Here is a 21,637-nt window from a genome sequence, read left to right as displayed (position 1 = left end):
TCAGTGGTGTGGGCTCCAAGTCTTTGAGGTTGGTAGGCCTCCTTGCCATTACCCTAATCTTTGGCTCCTTTCACAGATTATCTGGCAGACTGAAGGTAGGATTAGGACCACATAATAATAACCCACATTGACCACTCATTAGGTCATCCCTACCCCTGAATCGGTCACCTTGATCATTTTAAAATTTACCCCCCAAAAAACAACAAAAACAAAACTTATATTCAGTTTTAACATGGAGAGCCACATTCCTAACTTGAACAGAAACACCGCATTACTTGTCTGCATTGCATTCCATCTAAGCCAATAGTTGAAGTAAGGTGAAATCAGTTTTTTCCAGTGTATAATTGGGTGGCCGTGTACACTCGCTGAGGAGAGGGAGGGATGGAGTTGCGTGGACAACTGCATCATTACAAACTCCTCAGAGCAACTCCCCCTCCAGAAGCACCACCGTAACCTGCAACAAGGGCTGAGGCGTGCAGTCTTTCGCTGCAGACCCACACCGGTACACAGAGGACGAAGCAGGGAGAGGAAAGTACACCCAAACCGCAATGGGGACGAGCTGAACCGCAGACACGAGACAGGTCGACTGTTTTAATTCTGTGCGCGTGCTGTTTGAAAGCAACGTTTAGTCCTCGAGGCGACAGAGACGTTGGAAGCTGCTAACGGACGGAGACGGTGGAGGTTACCTGAATACCTGCAGTGTTTCACACCGACGTTAGCTCGGACAGAGACGGGACTCGGAGACCACCACACGGGACAGGAGAAAGTTTCTCAAGCTTAGCGCCACCATAGCGGCTAAACAATGTGGCTGACCCCGACAAAGTCCGTCTCGTCGTCGGTTGCCCTGCTAATCCTGCTGGTCGTCCGCTGGTCCCACAGTGGTAAGTAAACAGTTACATGCTACGGCAGGCTAGCTAGCTCGCTAATTTCAATTTAATATGAAGCACTGCTTTTTATTTTTTTATATACGCGTCATAATCCTCATTAATGGTTTTGACGGTTAACCTGGGGTATGTCGCAACATTTGTCTCGTTCCCAGATGGTTAGACATGTCTTCGTTAAAGGGCACATTTTGTTTTTCTTTTAGTTTTAATCTCTCCCCAAGAGGCGAACCAGTTTTTGAGAAGACACAGGCGAGCAAATCAAGTTTTTGAGGAGACCAAGCAAGGGCACTTGGAGAGAGAGTGTGTGGAGGAAAGGTGCACCAAGGAGGAGGCTAGAGAGATTTTTGAAAACGACCCAGAGACGGTGAGAATATAAACAATTTTGTTGGACTTTTCAAGCTTGTTTCCGCTTCCATCAGTGGCATTATTTACATGTGTACACATATCCACGATGCCTTGTTTACATGATGATTACATTTACTTCAAACTGATGACTGCAAGTGACACCAGGCTAATGATTCATTGTCTGGGCTTTGGGTGTTTTTGATCTATTGTGTTCTGTGATCTGCTAGCTGTCACCACTGTTCTCATGCTGGGGCCCTGACATGTTGTTGTCTGTCCTGTTGTCTCTGTGATCAACTTTGAGTCATCTTATTAATGAAGCTTCAGCTCATCATTTCCAGTTTTCACAATAACACCTCTATCTTTAAACTCACTCCTCACCACTTTTGTGCATAGAAAGACATGCATTTAATGGTATGATTGGTATTGGCATCTGCTTGGCTTATGTTTTTGCCAAATATGAGAAACCAAATGGATAATCTCTGCATCCATGTATGTCAGACTGGCTCACAAATGCAAGTCAAAATTGCAAACAAACCCTTACTAAAGTGACTAATAAAGAAAATAAACAGGAGGTGAGAATCCTTTTTTCACACATTGCATCACTAAATTACAGGCACACCTTGTTTTTGTCTCTTGACATTTAGCCACGAAATAAAACATGGTGGTGTGTGCTGAGATTATCTTCCTTAAGCTACTTATGTTCTACATGTGATGAATATGTAAACAAGCACCAACGACAAATAAATTGAATCTTAATCTATGCAGTCATATTTAGTCTTTGACAACATAAATCTGAACACTGGTTGTATCAGGTGTCAATATATACAAGATGCTCTGAGAATTTTTGTTCTTGATATTTTGAATAAAAATTTTGAGATTAATAATGACTGAAAGAAGTGAGAGGGGTTGACATTTTGCAGCATTAAGGCAGTAATCCTTTGGCCTTTAACTAACACTTGTGAGGATTTGACGTAGAGAATTGAGAATGCTTAAAAGTGTTAATCTATGACTCACAGATTATTGATTAGATTAGCAAATCAGAGAGACTTGAAGACTGGAAGAGGGACAAAATAAAAAGGATTGAACTCATAAGTAAAGCAAATGTCAGATAAAATATAATTGCTAAAGATATATTTAGTAATATAAAGCTGCAGTCTCGTTCAAAGCTACATTATTCATTCAGAAGGTTCCTATTTCTGACTCTGCATTTTCTTCCTGCTGCAGCTTTTTAGCTCCGCAGAGACAGAAAAACATCTTCTGTGGCATTATACACACACATCAAGTTCCCACTTGAGGGTGACTCGAGTAACTAATGTTAGTGTTAAGTTAGAAACAGTCTAGAATTTGGCAAATCATTTGCTGCATGAAATAATCAGCTTTTATTTATTGTAATTGTTCCCAAGTGATGGTTTATTTATAAAAAAAAAAAGCCTGGCCCTTTAATTTGGTGCATTGGTTCTCTCTGCAGCAAGTCTCTGTGCCTCGAGGACTATCCTTTTTGCTAGTTTTCTGAAGATTTTGACCTACATGTGGCTGAGTACTGCAACTAGGAGCCTCGAGGAATATTATGGCTATTAGGAATGCAGAACATTTTTTTAGGAAGTCGCTGAGGAAGGAGTGTGTAGATTAGTTCTGTCTTTTTTGTGTAGCTATAACACGTGTTGGTAAGAGACGCAGTAGTGACTCCATATCTTAAAAACTATCATGTGTTACAAAGATTTCCCTGTTAATTGTAAATCTATATTCAGAAGTAACTAAAACTTCTTTCTTTTTCTGTCTGATTCAGGACTACTTCTATCCCAAGTACATAGGTAAGTTCTTTTTTTGCCTAAAACACTAAATCCTCACTCTCTCCATTAGTTTGATTTGCAATGTCTTCATTTGTGCTGTCTGTTCTTTGTCTTTGTTCAGGCTGTGTGGAGAAATTTGGGGATTCTGAAAAGAAAAAGCAGGATCTGATCACATGTGTGCATAGTAAGTTTGATTTTTAAATGTGGTTACTTATAACTGATCATTCCTTATTGTTTCCTCAAACTTTCTTTCTCTTTAAATTTTTACTTGTATGCAATGCTACACTCAGAGGAGGGCATCTCATTGTGCTGCCCGGTTATGCTGCACTGCAGTGACATTGCTCTGCATCACTCAGAGGCATCTTTTTCCTGATGGAGTGGAAGTTATCTGTTCCCAATTTCTTTATCAAACCTAGTCTGTTTTTTTTTCTGAAATGATGCCCAGGCGTTCGTGAGTAACGTTGCAGCACTTTGCACAGTTAATGCTGCACATTGGTTGATGGAGGACACACCCCTTCATTCGTCACATACTCACTCTCTGCAGTTGCTTCTTCGTGAGCCGAACCAGTGAAGGAGTGACGTGAATTTAAAAAAATAAAAAATTGTCTGACGTAAAATGAGGACAGGATTTTTCTGCTGCATCAGGGTAGAGGAGACGTGGAGCCACCCGGCTTTTACGCTATTGGCTGTGGAGTCTCCGGGTGGGTGCCATGATTCAGCTACATCACTGAGGCACTTAAAGACATGGCAGTGCTTTCAGCAACAACTGACTGCACGCAATGTCTCCTGCATCACTTTTTTTTTTTTTTTCATATCCAATTCATCCTGTCTCTCCTTCCTGCACTGCAGAATGGTGGCTCTCTGGAGTGCTTTGATCAGTTCAGTCCTCACAATTAACTTAAAGTTAACATTTTCACAAACATCAAACTAATAATGTCTGTTTTTAGAAAGTATGACAACATTTAATCCATGTGAATTAATGGGTGATTGACATAATTAGTTATATATAAACAAATCATCCACAGATCTTTCGTCCTTTTTGGATGTATTACTGCATCTATCGATTATTTTAATTACCAATTATTCTGACGATTAATCAGTTAATCGGAAAAAAACTTGGCACATTTTGCAGATTTTTCATTTAAGCACTTAAACAGTTTTTTACATTAGAAATACAAGGTCATCGTCTGTTTAATGATTTGAAAAGCATCTCTAGTTCTTTTAGGAATGTAATCAGACTATCTTAAATTATATTTGTGAACGGTTAGAGACTTAGCAGTTTCCATTCAGAACATGAATCCATGCAAATCTTCAGCTTGTAATGAATGCTGTTGTTTTAAAAATCCTCAATGTGAAGGTAAGGGAAATGGAAACCACGGCACATTCGCATAATGCGAAATAGGCATGCTTGTAAAGTTGATTCTTTGTTTCATGAACTAGTTTCTGTTTTTCTTCTTCAGACTGTGTCCTTTTCTGTCACTTACTGAGCTGGAGCTGACATGCCCAGACTTGTCAAGCATTCAGACTCCACTGCTATGATAACTGTAGCAGAAGAAACAAGATTTGCACTCTCTTACGCAAGCCTAAGATGGCATAGAGGACTTAGGAAGAAGTATTAATTGGAAAAGTAAAGTAAACACATTAAAATGCAGTTGGTATCAGTTTGATCTTTTCTATTCAGAGCTATAGCTTTCGTATTGTGGGAAACCCAAATAGGGCCTATCCAGGAGTATAGGTTACCCTGCGTTAGGCTATTTATACTGAATTCCTGATTTGCAGAATATGAGATTTGTCCTTCCTCTATGTTCTCTGCTTCACAGTTGCATGCAGTGTGTGAATGTCACACACTTTCTTTTGTATCACCTTTAACAGGTAACCAATAAACACCTATTACCTCCTGTTTTTCAAACTCTTAAGACATTCCAGACCAGTGCTCTCCTTCTCCTTGCAATGCCAGAGGTACGGTGCGCTGTGAGGACAAAAAGGGCGATTTCCACTGTCACTGCTTTACAGGCTGGACAGGAGCCAATTGTGAGAAAGGTATGGTCATCATCACATGACTCGACATTGTGAGCTGGATCTCAGCAGAGGTTGAATTTATGCAGTGTCACCCAGAGTTGGTGCAGACATCTCACCACTCTGACCTTGGTTCTGACAGCAACGCCTATCCTATCCACAGATGGAAAGATCTGGCTCAAAAGATTTTTTTTATTTGGGTTTAAGGTCATGTACCTTCGTAAGGTGAAAGTAATTAGTTTCTTTCTATTTCACTTATGTCTTTCTACTTAAGCTGTTTATGACGGGAATATTATTACCCAACTGCTGATGCAGTTATTATTCATGCGGGGGAGGATGGTTAGATTCCTTTGAATGGCATTAACAGGAACTAGAGTTCAAAACAAGAATGTTTCTTTCTACAGAGATCAGCATCATTTAAAGGAATATTGCTGTACAAGCAAGAACTGGAAAACATACTTAAGTTAAATCCAGGTCCAATGGGAGGGAGAGAGAGGAACATTTCCACTGTGACTCATCCCGCCACCTTACTGTTAGAGGAAAACTGTAGCAGATTTAATTTGACTTGGGCCAAACCTTTTCCAGAACATGACAAGTTTGCTCCTTAAACCTCTGCTGCAATCCTCAGCCACAGTTACAGAGTGCCGTAGTTATTTTTAAGGACTTTAAGAAAGTAAGAATTCAATTCATTGGGATTAAGAAGTCCTGCACTGTTCAGAAGCTTAGAATTTACTTTACAAATCATTCTTACGGTAAACATCTTATTCAGGCACCACTTCTAAATCCAGTGAACTTCCTTCAACCTGCTGCACAGGTTCAGATTGGATGTTTTTTCTTATTATATTGACAGTAGTTTTGGTATTTCTGCAGATGTCAACGAGTGCACCAGAAATAATGGCGGTTGTGAACATAAGTGCAACAACACCATTGGAAGCTACCGCTGCTCCTGTCATGATGGCTTCATGCTGGTGGGTCGCCACATGTGTAATGGTAAGCCACAAACCACTGAACCATTTATTCTAACGACTGGGGTCCCATCACAGCTGCAGCTGCAAATAACCGTTTGTTACTGAGGTTCCTTTCTCCTTTGAATCCACTTTAGACCGAACAAATATAAAACTACGTTATCAATAAAGGTTGTAATTAATCTACAATACTAAATTGCTTTATTTTAATTTAATTTAATTATGCTTCCATAACACTTGTATAACGTCTATAAAATTTGAAGAGTAACAAGCTCACTTTGTAAAAACTTAATTGAAGTTATTGTGATGAACACAGACTACTTTAATTGATTGATGTAATTACTTTAACGTTGTTAAAGTAATTAGATTTACCTGTTCTCCAAAGTCAAATCAATCTCATGACTCGCCAATAAAATGGATTTCATCTGAAGCTTGAACTACACTTTTCTATCAGGTTTCTAAGAACTGCACTCAAAAAGAAGAGGAATAGATTTTATATTCATGATTATTATTTATCTGAAGAACAAACATAAAAAGTTTGAGACTTTACCAAGGATTATAGGGAACAATCTAACATCTAATTTTACAGAATTAAGGTTTTCTCACTACTTTAAAAGACAAACAATTCTTCTAACACTTGATTTAGAATAGTTTATATTGATTTTGAGATTTAAGTCTTATTTCTAATTTAAGGAAGAATCTCGTCACAAACTTTCTCATGTGAAAACGATGAGAGAGAAAATTATTTTCTTTGTTAAACTATTCTAAAACGTCTGCTGAGAGTTGCTCTTTATATCCAAGTTATATCTTAGATATGCATTGTTAAATGCATTATTTAACAATGATAAGAGCATATTACATTCATAAGTATTGGACCTTCTTATAATTAATTGTTTTGGGTAGAAAGTAATGAAATTGGTAACATTTATAATCTCTTGTTTTAACTAATCTCTTTCAGACTTAATACCACTGTAGATGGTGTTCACATACTCATAATGGTAGCGTGACAATTTAGAGGTCTTAAAAACACATAACTTTAAGAAATGAGCTTATTATTTTTCAGAAAAAAACTTTATTTTGTTTGACCTACACATTATTTTTGACTAAAAAATAAAATTTTGCTGATGGTCTGAAATCAGGAAGAGAGCAAAGTCTCTGGAGATAATAGGAGAAACTCCAAGCATTGAATCACGTTATTTACAATATCATCCATAAATCAAATTGTAGCAAATATTCTTTCATTCCCTATAGCTGAACTTAATAAAATTTATATGTCAGTTTTTCAGGTAACAAGGATGAGGATCTGATGATATGTTGTTTTACTGTTGATTACAAATATTTAAATGTACAATTTGATAAAATCTCACTTTGACATGAACTGAACACACACTTTGTTCGATTTTTTTAGATATTGACGAGTGTCAGGATGCAAGCGTGTGCGGAACAGCTCTCTGTCAAAATAACAAGGGCAGCTATGACTGCTTGTGTGAGGACGGCTACGTCTACGACAACAAAAGCAAAAGCTGCGTTGGTGAGTCTGTGCGGCCATTCACAATAAGAAAAACTGGGGCAGTTTTATTTGATCTGGCACGCGAACGATGTTGTCCTCAGCAGGCGCCCGATGTAGCGCCGCTGTAGGTCATGAAAAGAAAGCAAAAAATATTTTGGAGAAATGCTGCACAATTAGGTAACAGTTCCCTGTTGATCAAACTGTGTGTTTAACATTTTAGGTTATCCTACTGAAAAAGAATTTGAAGCACACATGCAAATTGGCCACAATTCTTTTTTCCAAGACCCACAGATTGTTTTGGTTCTCTGAAGAACTCCAAATATGGATTCATAGATCAAGGAATTTTTAAAACATAAAGACAGCCATCCAGCTAATTACCTGTTTAATGATTACATGTATCTTTAAAGTTGAATGTGTTTATTTGATCTGCTGTGTGTTTCCCAAGACATGCAATAAGATGCTCTAAAAAACGCATTTTTATCTTCACTGTTGTTATAAGTTGAAACAACAACAGAATCAAATGATGGAAATATAGAATGAAAGCCAACAATGACTCGGTGGGAACCAGACTTTTCATAAACTCGGTGTCCCTCCTCAGAGGATTGAAGTTTATTTAAGCCAATCTTTTCATGGCCATGTAAGGTTGTACGTGAAGCTCCAAAGTACTGCCCGGCCAACGTCAGTGACCTCTTCACTCAAGTGTTGTGTGCATTCCTTCTGTGTTGAAATGATAGAAAACCCTCTTTCTTTCAGTTTTGTCGAGGTTTTTTGTGTGTGGTTTTAGTTCTTGGAAGTTATGTTTTCCTTGAAAATGATGGTGTATCTTTGATAAGACTGTGAACTCTCTGCTTCCCTGTAATCTTGGCACTACAAGCGTTCTTCTCTTTAATCCATCCGACCTCTGTTATCACTTGCAGATGTGGACGAGTGCCAGTCTGGCGTTTGCGAGGAGGAGTGTTTGAACATTCCCGGGAGTTTCCGTTGCTTCTGTGACGGTCGTCAGGGCAGGAAGCTGGGTCGTGATCTGAGGAGCTGTAAGGTAGTGGTATCAGGTTCTGTTCTTGTTGGAAACCGAGAATTAAAATCTACTTACTTTATCATTACATTTAAGTTAAATGGTTTACAGGTGCATCTGAGAACCCATAAAAATAATTAAAGCCTTTTACTCATAATAAAAAAAACAAACGACCTATAATAATCTCTGCAGGTTTTCAGTTGCACTTTGATGCTTTGTTTGGTAGAACTGGTACATTTCTAAAAGGTCTTGAAGCATCAATACGTAACTCAGGACTTCACACAGTCTTGATGCTTGTGTACTTTTATCATTTCATAAACTACCTCATTGTGCCTGATAGTATCATTGTTTTGGTTTGTTCTCCAGCCTATAACGCCGTGTATGTCGCCTTCCCTGAAGAGAAATCCTCGTTCTCTTTATTTGGGTCGCATGTTCAGCGCCGTGCCCGTGGTACGGCTGCGTTTCCGCCGCAGGGTCCACACCGGGTAAGAAAATGTTCCTCATGCTTATCACCAGCAGTGTGTGAGACAGTCCCTATATTTATACCCTGCTTAATGAAGTCATTGTACCAGCCTTAGTTCAGATAATGTTGGTGTGTCTGGCTGTGTTTAACTTGAGCCAAAGAAGTAATTCATTTTCAATCGACAAATTCAAATGTTATAGTTTGAACTCTTGAGATATGAAGGATATCTTTATGGTGTGGCATTGCAGGGTAATTGTTAGCCAAAGAACCAAAACACCTGATTTGGGTTTGATTATGACCAGTTTTTAAACTAATTTATTAATTATTTTTCTATTTTATTGTTCCGCAATATAGAAAAAGATTAAAGCTCCTTGCATTTTGTCAATGCCACCTTTTTTTTGGCCAAATTATCTCCTACATTTTTGCTTCTACCATGTTTCATTTCTTTCCATTCTTTTTGGGTTTTTTTCCCCTGCCTTCATCAGTTTCTCTGCAGAGTTTGACTTCCGCACCTTCGATAGTGAGGGGGTGATCTTCTTCGCAGGAGGCCACCTCAACAGCTCCTGGATTGTCCTCGCAATGCATCAGGGGAAGCTGGAGCTGCAGCTCAAGTACGGCGCCGTCAGCAGAGTCACCAGCAGCGGGCCCCTCGTCAACGACGGCCAGTGGAGAAAGGTTAGCAGTTTCTACTCACAGGCTGGAAAAGCAGCTACACACGACGTGAGGAATTTGAACTTACTGAAAACATCTTGGATGTGTTGTCACAGATCTCAGTGGAGGAGCAGGGCCGCAGTCTGGTGATAAAGATCGACAGGGAGGCTGTCATGAAGATCGCTGTAAATGGCGACCTGTTCACGCTGAAGAAAGGCATGCACGAACTTAACCTCACTGTCGGAGGAGTTCCTTTCAGGGAGGACGGCCTCGTCAATCAGGTGTTTATTTGTATGTGCTTGTTAGCTTTCCTGATCACACACTGAGGTTAGGTACCTGTTCAGATGTTTTCCAACCGTCCTGACTTTGACGCGTAGATAAATCCCCGTCTGGATGGCTGCATGATGGAGTGGCGATGGCTGACGGGTGAAGACACCTCAATCCAAGAAACCATTCGGTCCAATGACAACATGCAGTGTTTCAGCTCTGAGGCTCCTGGAGCGTATTACCCTGGATCAGGCTTCGCTCTCTTCAACATCAGCTATGGTGATCACTCTATCCTCCAGACAGTTAGAGAAAACTCAGAATGATTGGACATCAAACAAAGCAGCATTACAAAAAAAATCTAGCAGTTTGAAACTATACCTTTTTCAAAACTTTGGTAGACTTCACTAACATATTCACGCCCATCCCAAATGTGCATAGTTGTGCAGAAGCATTGGACATCGCACAACACAGTGTAATTTGTCATTCCTGATTCATCAAGTTCACTGTTAGGCTTGTTTTGATGACTGTAAGTTGACTTTCACTGACTATTTCAACGTGTACTCAAAACTTCCTGTTCTCTAGAGTCCAAGAACCTGAGCATCCAGATGACCCTGCGCCCACTTTCTGGTATCGGAGTGCTGTTTGCGCTGGTTCACCAGGACAAAGTGCCTCTCTCTATCGCTCTGTCTGACTACAATCCCACCACAGAAGAGTGGAGAGATGTGAGTGATTCATAACTCAGCCTCCTCACACATTCATCTTCTTTCCCTGTAAAAACTGATCTCGTGTTTGTTTTTCAGTTCATCCTGGTTTCTGTGGGCGACGTGGTTATCGCCAGCTCTCCTGCGCCCCTCTGCGACGGCGAGAGCCACAACATCCAGGTGACCATCTCAGGTAACCAGACTCTCCTTCTGGTGGACGGTCAGCCTGGACGAAGCGAAGAATCAGAATACACCACAGACGTCTTCTCACATTCAAGCACCTTTATAGGAGGTCTCCCAGGTAACGACTAACCCCCTTTTTTTTCTTCTTTTTTTGCCGAAGTTGGTTTTCCACATTCACTTGTAAAGTTGATAGTCAACATTCTGCATGATCTTAGTGTTATCAAACCTCGTCTCCAGTACTTTCTACAACAAAGTGTTGATGAGCTGCCAAAACATCACCTTACTAAATAAAACCAGCAGTGCATCGTTTCATTTTGTTTCTAATCATAGTTGCTCCATTTCTGAGCCGTTTGTTAGAGTAAATAAAACCCACTGTTTTAAGATGAGAGTAGCTCCGAGCCTCTAATCGTACATCAGAGCAGTAATTAACACTGGCTCGTGTAGCGGGGCTGGGCTCTTGTTTGCTAAGTGGCAGATTCAACACTGGGAGTAAAACTTTTGGTGTTGCTGACTCACATGTTGTCATTTCCTCCCTCAGACGTCTCCCTGGTGTCCACGCTGGTGTCTGCGGCCTACAGCGGCTGCTTGGAAGTCGCAGTGAACGGACAGTCTCTGGACCTGGACAAGGCCATCCACAAACACAACGACATCCGTTCTCACTCCTGCCCCCTGCTGAACTCTCAGCTGTGACAAAAAGTGGTCTATAAGTAGGTCTTTGACTTGATGGGGGTGAGGAGAAAATTTCCACTAAAATTCCAAAAGCTTTGACTCATTGGGAGATGGCTTCAATTGAAAAAAGAATAAAACACACATTTTTAAAATTGACACTGCTACATAAATTGCTGGAGATTTCTACCCCAGCCTGTCATGTCAGGTGGCAACTGAGCAGGAAAATCCATAGAACCCAGCAAATACATGGCAATACATTTTGTATTTTATGTCAGCTGCCAACGTATTACAGGCACATAAGAACACAGCAGATGATTTTCAAAGCCGTGTTAAATGCTTAGAGCCTGTCTGGTCGGAGTTCTACACATCCTACCTTTGTTGAAATGCAGATTTATTTTAATGTCTTTGCTGGCATTTTCAAAACTTGATTAAAGGGAGTGCTAACAAATGTTTTAAAAAAACAAACAAGGACCCTACACTACCCTGCTCAGAGAAAGTGTCCTCATCTGGTGCTTAAACGTCTCTGAGTGTTTGGTGCATAACAACGTGTTGATTGTGAACCGAGACTCGTATTTGCCCTTAAAATGCTGAATCTCCTCTTGAGCCACAGCATCGAAAACACAGCTTTGTGTTTTGTTGATGACCTTGCACATCGTTACAGGTAGAAATGGACTGCAACGTGGAGCCATTTTTATGATCTCCTCTCGATTGCAAAAGCACTTCATGTCTGCCTGCAACCTTAAAAAAAAAATCAACCATGTGCCTAGAAAACAACAACCCAAACTTGTCAACAGCTCCCCTCCGATCGGGTGAACCATTTTTTTTGCAACGGTGCAGTACTGTAACAGCTCAAATTATCGGCCTGTGCATTTTCCGGGTGGATTTCAATCCTTTGAAGCACTGACCTGATTGTTGAGCTTTAGTCACTTACTTCATCACAGACTCCCCTTCTTTTCCCGAGAGTCACAGTTAAAACCTGCCACATACCAACCTGACGGACACAGAAGCACAGAAGAGACGGGAAGGGGCGCTGTCCATGAGCGACGGACAAAGCACTGCATCAATCGCACCACACAAGCTACTGAGAACAAGAAGAGTGCGCTGTATTATACTGTGTGTAAATAATGTTACTGTAAAATGCTTTAGAAATGACAGAAAGCAAACACTACTTCTGCTGCAATATTTTTGGATCGTTTCAACAACAACAAAATAACAACACAAAAGCCTCTCAGCCTGAGTCTGAGGAAAGCTTCGGCAATAGGTTTGTCTGCTTGACACAGAAACCGAGAGGTGAGGAGAGCAATAGCCTGGAATCAAAGTAGCATCAGTCTTTAGGAGCTCGTTTTTAATTTATCGGTGCTGAGCAAATTAAAACACGTTTCAAAGCTGAGAATGTCAGAGGAGCATTTTGACTTGAAACGCCAAAAGGGCTCCGATGTTATTTTACATCCCTGTCATTTTATAGTTCTCTTATGAATGAATGCAAGTGTATCAAGTTTGACCTTCTATTGTGTTTTTTTTTTAAATCATGTTGTATCTTGAATTTTCTCTTATTTTTATTTTTCACTTTAAACTGCCAGTATGTGTACAATGCTGCAAGATGTCTGACTTTTGAGTTTTAACTTCCCTTAAACCTATTTAAAAAATAAAATCAGCTGTATGAACATTATATTATAGAGTAAATTTGTATTTTCAAAAAAAAAAAAAAAAGATTTGTGTGTGTTCTTTGTCATAGTCGTGTTCTAAATTTGGGCTGCATGTTACTTTGAGTTATTTTTATTACAGATGAGGCGCTAAAGATATTAGATTTCAGTTCACGTTGATGTTGTTTGTTATAGTCTTAACATTTTCAGCATGAGAGAATTTAAAACATTTAGTCGGAAGTGTGCAGTCTAATGGACGGGTTTAATTAAAAAGAATAAAAACCAATGGATCTTGAGTAAACTTTGAGTTTAGGACCTTAAGTTCCCATCTCTCCCTGGAGAGTAAACACTTCACATTTAAAATGAAGTTGAGAAACATGTTTGTTGAAAGTGAGCTTATGTAACAGCCTGCCATGGGCTTTTCAAATGCAAGGCCCCAACATCAGAACAAGAAGTGAACATGTATACAGTCGGGTTTATAGGAAAACATGTTGAAATAAAGCTGCTTGAAACTTCTGACCCGGTCCGACAGAACAGCTGTAGCAGAGGGAGTTGCAGAACCACATTTTATTGCTTTTTACTTAAGATATTTAAATTCTTTTTTTTTTCTTTTTTTTTTTACGTACAGCAACTGGAGTTATACAGTGAAGTCACCTAGTAGTCCGAGTTTGTTTTCAGTTGAATCTTCTAAGAAATACAAATTTTTCTCACATGAAGGCAGATCGTTAAACGCCAGGGTTTGTGTTTACGTAAGGTTGATTTTCTGATCGTCATAGCATCTCTTTTCCACTTGCTGTCAACAAAGACTCTTGGGGACATGCTTCTTTTTTTCCACTTATATTTTGGTTGTCACTGTATGCACCACTTAAACAAGAATGTTGCATTATTCCTCAAGAAGAAAATGCTTGAATTTTCCAAAATCTACTGCTTGATATTCTTTCGAAGCCCTTACAGCACAAATATATAAGTCAAAGATCAAAACGGTATGAATTTCATAGCAGCAGATACTGAATCCTAACAGTTTACACACATCATCAATAATGCATACAGTATATTGACTTAAGTGCACATTAAATAACACGAAGATTAAATAAGAGCAACATGAATATCATCTGATCTCCATTTCACATTTCAAGAAAGCCCTTTTTAATTTAAATAAAGATTATCTACACATCTATTATCTAAACGAGACATTAGATCAGTCCACTGTCCTAATATCACACTGTACATTCATAGTGTCCGTCAGCAACAGACACAAACTGAGACATAAATTACTGAGTACTTTGGAAATTTGCTTACTTTTAAATTTTCTTAACACGGGCGATATTTTTAGATTGATAAATGCTGGCTTAGCAGATCTGATCTGCAAAACCCACAGTCTTCAACCTAAAATAAACAACGAGAGAAAAGGGGCTTAATTTCCTTTAAATCCCGATGAACAGAAATGGTGCTTCAGACATTTACTGTTCTCTCTCGTTTTGTTTTAAAGTCTCATACCTTGACTAACCTTGAACTGTCAGAGGATGAGATCATGGCAGGAATGTTGGGCTCCAAGCATGTGGTGAAGTGAATTGTAGCGATCCTTCATAAATAAAATCCCATATTTTAGTGTCAGCTTGAGCCCCTGAGGAGTTTGCTTACTCCCTTTACTTGGTTTACTGATCTAGTAAACCAGCTGCAGGAGTAAGCATGTATTCTTCTGGTTTTGAAATACTGAAGTGGTAAGTTGCTCTTTGGGGGTAGTACTGTTGATCGGTTTTAAACTCTTTACGAGTGACGAATTATAATCTTATGCTGAAAAAAAAAAAAAAGATAACAGCTGATTTCCTCAGTTAACCACAGGAAACATAAAGATATACATCTATCAGTCTGTGTCTGAGATCAGTTAAAACCCAAAAGACACTGAACTGAAATGTAGTGAGTTTTCTCTCTACAAAGACAACCTTCAGAAAGTCTTGTGCTGAACCAGGGGAAGACATCCTCCTCCACCTCTCTCCGTGTGTGTGTGTGTCGGGGCTCAGCAGGCATACGGCGGGGGCTTCTCGAAGGGGCTGTAGGTGGATCCATACAGGACGGGAGCGTTGGGGGTCAGCATGTAGCCTCCGGGGTCCTGGGTGGCTCCCTGAGACGGTGGCTGGGTGGGCATCTGGGCGGGCTGCTGGTTCTGGCTTTCCTCAGAGGGGTTGGCGCCGGAGCCTCTGTCAGGGATCATCTGTGGGGTGGCAGGTGCCTGGAAGCTGCTGGTATGCTGGAGGGGAGGAGAAACGGAGTAAAATCTCCAAAGTGATCTTTGGTATTTTTAGGTGAAATGTGCTTTTCATTTCTTTGATCTTTGCAGCGTGGCCAAAGAAATGTCAATCAAGATCCACCAAAAATATTTCACCTTAAAGCATCAGCCAGTACTTTGTGTTATACATGTGGATTTTCACATGGCAGAGGAACACCAGGACATCTCATTATTAGCTATGTTGTGGTACCTGCATGGGTATGGGGTAGTTTGGGTAGGCGGGCAGAGCCTGGCCTGAGGGGCAGAAGCCCGAGTAGGAGAGCATGTGCTGGGTCGGGTTGTAGAGGATGTGGGGTGGAGGCGCAGGGCTCGGAGCAATCTGAGCAGTGGGCTTCTGCTGCAGGAGTAAAATAATAAGAAGAAGAATTTCAACCAAGGAAGAAGTGGGATATCATTAAGAAAGGTTTGGAGGCATAAATTAAAACAGATGTTTGCATCATTAATGTTTTAAAGTTCGTCAAGCTTTCAGACATTTCTTTAATGAGTATCACAGGAAAGGATAGTGTGTTTTCCACTTAAATTTGACCAATGACTTTAAAGATTCCTAAACTCAGGCAACCAGTTTTGTGTCAGCATATAAGCACCTCGCAACTTAATAATTGCAGGTGCTAGAACTTTCCTGAAAATGTGTTTCACCAGTGAAATACATCTCAACCAGTGAAACCTAACTGTTTAGTAAAATACTTAACGTACAAAGTGATGGAAGGATTTATTTCTGTTTGGAACTCTGATGATTGTGGCTTTCCAGATTATAAAAATCCAAAATTCAGTTTTCTTGGAAAATTTCAATATTGCATGAAACCAATAGAAAAAGTTTTAAAACATGAAATCAGTGCTATGGCCATGATATGACTTGACAGATGTCTAGAGGAAGATGAGAATCTCCTCATCTGAGATGAAGGTCACTACTGAAGCAATAAGAGGTCCATTTTTATATACATTTTTTTACATGTGCTTCCAGGGAGCCAGATTTCTGTGCAAACTATTAAAGTAGTTTTAATCAAAAGTTTTCTATTCTTCCTTAAAGTCTTTCTGTGGACATTGGCTAATGTTGAAGACATGACCATTAGCTGTTTCTGATAACTTTTCAGGCCTGACACACTTTTGTCCTCCACTTGTCCACCTGCTTTCTTTTTCTTGAACACAACATACGGTATGGTGTCAGCAACAAGAGCTAGACAGAAAATGAGCTAGGAGAAATCTCTAAGTTAGGCATTATTTCACTCAGTTGAGTTTTCTGAGACACGTGGCGAGCTTATTAAAATAATATATTAGCCACGAAATGGTCATAGTAAAGCAGATGTCTGGAGTTCGTTTTCTTCAAAGCCTGCAGGCTGTTAAAGCAGTGTTACATAAAACTCCCGACATCTGTGCCAGCCACATGGGATATTACACACGTTTATTTTAATCTGGAACACGATCACCTTTAAATTTTTTCCTTTTCACCATTTCTGTGGCTTTCCCCCCCCCCTTCATATAACTTTTTTTTTTTTTCGTTGTAATTCTTCTGGGCCCACTGCTCACCATATCCTTGTACGCTCCAAGGATGGCGGCGTTGATGATGCCCAGGAACATGGCGATCACGTTCAGCACCACAGAGGCCCACAGCAGTCGGTACAGGTGGATCACATCGAAGCAGCTGCTGACCCCCGTGAACTCGTAGTAACGGCTGTGGTACTCCGAGCTGGGACAGGAAGAGGGCAGCGGTGAGTCATGAAGGACTTTTAGTGTTTTCAATCTTGCTCTTATGAGGTGCAAGCACTTCTATGACCATTAACACTGACAGGTTCACTTTTGCTTAGTCGTTTCTACAGAATCTGAATTCACCAGTCGGATTTGAAATTTGAGTTTCACAAGGTGAACCCAGTTGTCAAGTGCTTGTTTAATGTCTGGTTCTCTCACCTCTCACAGTAAAGGTAGCAGCAGTAGCAGGTGTTGCTCCTGATTCTAAGCGAGCAGGCTTTGTTGAATGAGCGGCACGCCACCTGCTGGGACAGTTGGTAAGTTCACCAGGCTAAAAATTGTGTGGATTTAGATAAGTTGTTTAGGCAAACAGATGTAAACATAATGTGTGGAACCAATTACAATTTGTAGGAGTAATAGTGAAACCGAGCTCAATAACTGGATTTCATATATGTAGTAACGCGTTCATGCCACTAGATGTCACTGCATTCTTTATAAAACATCCAATGAGGCACAGAATGGGATTAGTGCTTTTACTGCTTTCTAACACAAGTCTGTCTGTGTGTGTGTGTGTGTGTGTGTGTGTGTGTGTGTGTGTGTGTGTGTGTGTGTGTGTGTGTGTGTGTGTGTGTGTGTGTGTGTGTGTGTGTGTGTATTGCATGGATACATTTAATAAAGCAAACCTCAGTATAGTAGTTATCGTAGGCGTAACCTGATCCACTGCTGTAATAGTCACACATGTTCTCCTCCAAAGGCCGTATGTCCTGAAACAGACAAAAGATTTAAACAATTAAAAGTGTAAGACATCATGCAAAATCTGAGCATTTTTTACCTCCTCCCCCACAGTAAGTTCACATTAAATGTGAAAAGCGATGCGTTTTGCGCTGTTATTCTACGTCTGTGCGCCACTGAGGCTGCAAAGGTTTACAACATGCATCTGCTCATTTCTGCTCACTGCACTGGTTCTGCAAAAGCCAGCCCATTATTCTTCACTGCACTTTATGCAGCACCAAAGGTAATAAAAGTCATTTTACTTTCCAAGGCCTGAATGTGCAATAGATATGACTTTTACTGCACGAGAACCAAATACATATATCTGTGGAGACCAGATAATATTGGTGATCAATATTAGGAGCTCAGTGCAGCTTTTAGGATGTCATTAAGAGCAGCAGCCTCTGTCGCCCAGGGGGGAGGCTGTGATGATCTTATTAGTCCGTTGTTTGCTTGAGGTATTCTGGGGTAAAATGTAGGTGTAATCATTTAGTTTGTGCTTCAACACATTTTCCCTCCTTGATTCCTTGTAATTTGGGGATTTTATTTATTTTGTGACATTTCAATCAGGGTAAAAGCTTAAGAAACCCTCTCTACGGGTCGAGGTGAGATTAGGACATTCGATATGACCCGATCGGTGTGTCTGTGTGAGTCTCGACCTGGATTTCAGGAGAAAACCCTGCCTGACTTATGTGGAATGAGATTTGCTTTGTTAAAACCCGTCTCATTTCTTTTTCAGACAAAAAAAATAATGAATTCATTCGAATTGATGTATTTTCAGGAGAAATCTGTGCAATACTTACAATGAACTCTGAAGCAATAATCCCATCCACAATGGCACACAAGAAAGACGTGATGACTCCGATGCTGATGAAGATTATTGCAGCCACAAGCTTAAGGAGAGACGAAGACAGAAATATGAATAAAATAGTAGCAGAAATTTGTAGAATATCATTTATTGACGTAAACACACAGAAATGTATGTCTTAATTCATTTAAAAATAATTTTAGAGTAATCTGTAACCTTAAACTGGCTGTGTTTGGGTCATTGATATCAAGGTTTCATTTACTTGATTGTGCGTCTAATTTCAGATCAATGATTGCTCAATGCTTAAAGCCAAAGTTGGCATTTTCCCATAACACCAACACACGCACACACACACACACACACACACACACACACACACACACACACACACACACACACACACACACACACACACAAGCAGGTAATCTTCACATCCCCGGTGGTATTCATCCTGATTGGGTGTCTGCTGCGTCTGGGCTGCAGGATGATAAAGGAAATGTATGGCTCTTTCGTCTGCCAACATGTTGTGGCTGATTTACAAGCCGGGTCCGGCGCGCGGCGCAGGAGGACGGCCTTTTGGTGACCACGAGGTCAATCTAATTCCCTCTAATCTGCCACACACACACAAAACTAGAGCGTTCTCTGTTCCTGATCACTGATCAATAACTTCTACCTTCACCTTTTTTTTTCTTTTTTTTTTTTTTCCAAGACAAGGTGATCTAACTCGCATATCCACCCGAGTCTTTTACACTGTAAGGCACGGACATTTTGTGATTTCACACCCTCGGCCCTGCAGACACAGCTGGCAGATCACAGATGTCTGGTAATAAAATTTACTAATCAGCATCAGCTACTGACGTTTAAATTGCCCCACAGGACCCGCAGCTTCGATACAGAGACAACTTTTTTTCTTCAGAACGTCGGCCTCCACTTGTAATTTTCCTGATTTGTAACTCGGAGAGTCGTCAAGATCCATTTCATTTAGATTATTGGAATGTTTTAACAAAGGCTGTGAAAAACTCAAGTCAGACTTTAAATCTGTCAGGAACCTCCCCATCCTCTGTATTTATTATTTACTTACAATCTTATTAGAGATTAATGAAGTTTACTCATCTACTTTTAAGAATTGTAAGGCAGACAACATTTAACAGACATAATTCTAAAGATATTGTACAAGAACAGCTAAACAAATATTGTGAAAAAGTTCATTACCAACTTCATAAACTGAAACAATTTATTTTATAGGTTCACTACGCTCAGTGAAATTTTCCCAGCCTTTATTTTTTAAAAATATATATTTTTAGCTTGCAGCTAAAAAAAAAACCAGTCAGTGACAGTGAAATTTGAATATTGTATAAAGTTTATAAGCTGTTTATAGAAAGTTGAGAGGAAAGAAAAAGTCTGTTAGGAAAGGGTTTGCCAGCAGCAGGGATAACTGCAGCCTTGAGTGGACTGTCATGCAAAATCCATTCAACGATATGAGGGAGCTTCACAGTGAGTGGACTTACAGCTTTTTCCTACTTTACAATCCCAGTTGAGGTCTTCTTTTTCTTTTTCACTTTCATATTAAATATTTTTCTCATCACTGTAATGGAATAACACGTAAAATGTCCTGAGCTCAATAAATTTGATCAACTTAATTTAAAGTTAAGTTGCAATTGGGAAGCAAAACTAATTCATTTCTTAAGCTGTCTAAACTCTGAAAACACATTTCAAAGCAAACAATACTTTGTAATTCCGAGAAGTGTCAACTAGCACAACAAATTTTATTCCTTCAACCTTTCATGATGCCAAACCTCGTCACTCTCACTTAGGGGTGCAGTGATACAATAATTTCACGATACGATATGACATACAATATTCTGGTCATGATACGATATGTATTACAATATTTGTTGAGCGATACAACTCGATACGATTCAGTGCATTTTTACGATTTTCTGAAATATTTTAGAAGGACAGAGTGATTTTAGTGACATTTTGTGTTCCATAGACTTGAATTTAGTTAACTGAAAACTGATTAAAAACACCAACTACACAATACCTGTTTAGAAACTCTGATTGTACAGTCTAACAGTCTGCAGCTGGACAAAATGAATCAAAGATGCAGTGAGAGAATTAGTTTCTGTCATTTAATTCATGTGGATTTGACATAAAACTCAAAAGTTTAAACGGTAATCCAGCAGCAGAGTGGGGAGCTTATCAGGCTCTGTAGACTCTCAATATGCAAATGATTGCATTTATGTTTTTTCTTTTGGACACTGTGGCTGCATTTTGGACAGGGGCGGATCTAGCGAGGTGGCAGGGGTGGCAGTTGCCACCCCAAACGAGAGCCTTGCCACCCCTGTTGCCACCCCAGGTGCCGACAATGAATTCAATAAATAGTTATGGCAAATCGGACATTAAGCGCATGAAACTCTTTTTTCCCCGACTACACTGAATGCACCAGTGTAACCTGACACCTACTACTAAGTAGCGGGAAGTGCGAGAGAAGGACAGAGCGCGAGGCAGCAGCATTGATAGATGTATACTGGACTGGACATGACGTGATTTATCGTAAGTCACACATGCGCCATTTCTGTCCATTGAGTCAGGAATATCGGTGGTCAGGAAAATACTACAATCAATCAAAGAATCAGAACAAAGGACGAAATGTTTAGTAGTTAATTCAACCATAGATAATGGTAAATAGGGCTTCAGATTTCACAGGTGAGGAAAACGTTTTAATTTAAAGAAAACATTAAACAAATGAGCAGTGGGTCAGTTATACTAGCCTAACTGTTAGCCTGCTACTGACTTTGATAACCTTATCATGTGCTGCGCAGTTCGGTGTGTTTTGCTTCCGTTAGCACTAAACAACCCGCCACCACGTCATCAGTAGGAGCAGCTGATCAACCGCCGCTGTGCTCAGGCGAAAACTTATTAATAATCACAATATAGACATTAAGCCTGACAGCATAATGTAACAGACTGGATGTTCTGTTTT

General features: G+C 40.0%; 2 protein-coding genes across 3 annotated transcripts in view; one reads left to right on the top strand and one right to left on the bottom strand.

Moving 5' to 3' along the window:
- The first annotated feature begins 398 nt into the window (after nucleotides 1-398).
- On the top strand, nucleotides 399-13,128 carry gas6 (growth arrest-specific 6). Its single transcript, XM_008404385.2, has 15 exons — nucleotides 399-881; nucleotides 1,088-1,248; nucleotides 3,016-3,040; nucleotides 3,141-3,203; nucleotides 4,937-5,059; nucleotides 5,906-6,025; nucleotides 7,409-7,531; nucleotides 8,428-8,549; nucleotides 8,892-9,010; nucleotides 9,474-9,663; nucleotides 9,756-9,920; nucleotides 10,017-10,185; nucleotides 10,489-10,628; nucleotides 10,707-10,908; nucleotides 11,329-13,128. The coding sequence occupies exons 1-15, from the start codon at nucleotides 803-805 to the stop codon at nucleotides 11,478-11,480; spliced, it is 1,953 nt and encodes a 650-aa protein (XP_008402607.1). The 5' UTR covers nucleotides 399-802; the 3' UTR covers nucleotides 11,481-13,128.
- Nucleotides 12,973-21,637, bottom strand: part of tmem255b (transmembrane protein 255B) — a 25,380-nt gene continuing 16,715 nt past the window's right edge. The window contains exons 4-9 of one of the 2 annotated variants that reach the window (XM_008404383.2): nucleotides 18,647-18,736; nucleotides 17,756-17,836; nucleotides 17,292-17,377; nucleotides 16,914-17,073; nucleotides 15,580-15,726; nucleotides 12,973-15,350 (exon numbers count right to left, since the gene is read on the bottom strand). In XM_008404383.2, the coding sequence (XP_008402605.1) occupies nucleotides 15,120-15,350; nucleotides 15,580-15,726; nucleotides 16,914-17,073; nucleotides 17,292-17,377; nucleotides 17,756-17,836; nucleotides 18,647-18,736 (795 nt within the window). In that variant the 3' untranslated portion in view covers nucleotides 12,973-15,119. The remainder of the gene's footprint in view (nucleotides 15,351-15,579; nucleotides 15,727-16,913; nucleotides 17,074-17,291; nucleotides 17,378-17,755; nucleotides 17,837-18,646; nucleotides 18,737-21,637) is intronic. The other variant, XM_008404384.2, reaches the window with a different exon arrangement.

Source organism: Poecilia reticulata, linkage group LG3 (genome assembly GCF_000633615.1).
Source record: "Poecilia reticulata strain Guanapo linkage group LG3, Guppy_female_1.0+MT, whole genome shotgun sequence".
Taxonomy (NCBI): domain Eukaryota; kingdom Metazoa; phylum Chordata; class Actinopteri; order Cyprinodontiformes; family Poeciliidae; genus Poecilia; species Poecilia reticulata.
Note: the sequence above shows the minus strand (reverse complement) of the source record. Positions and strands in the feature narration are given on the sequence as shown.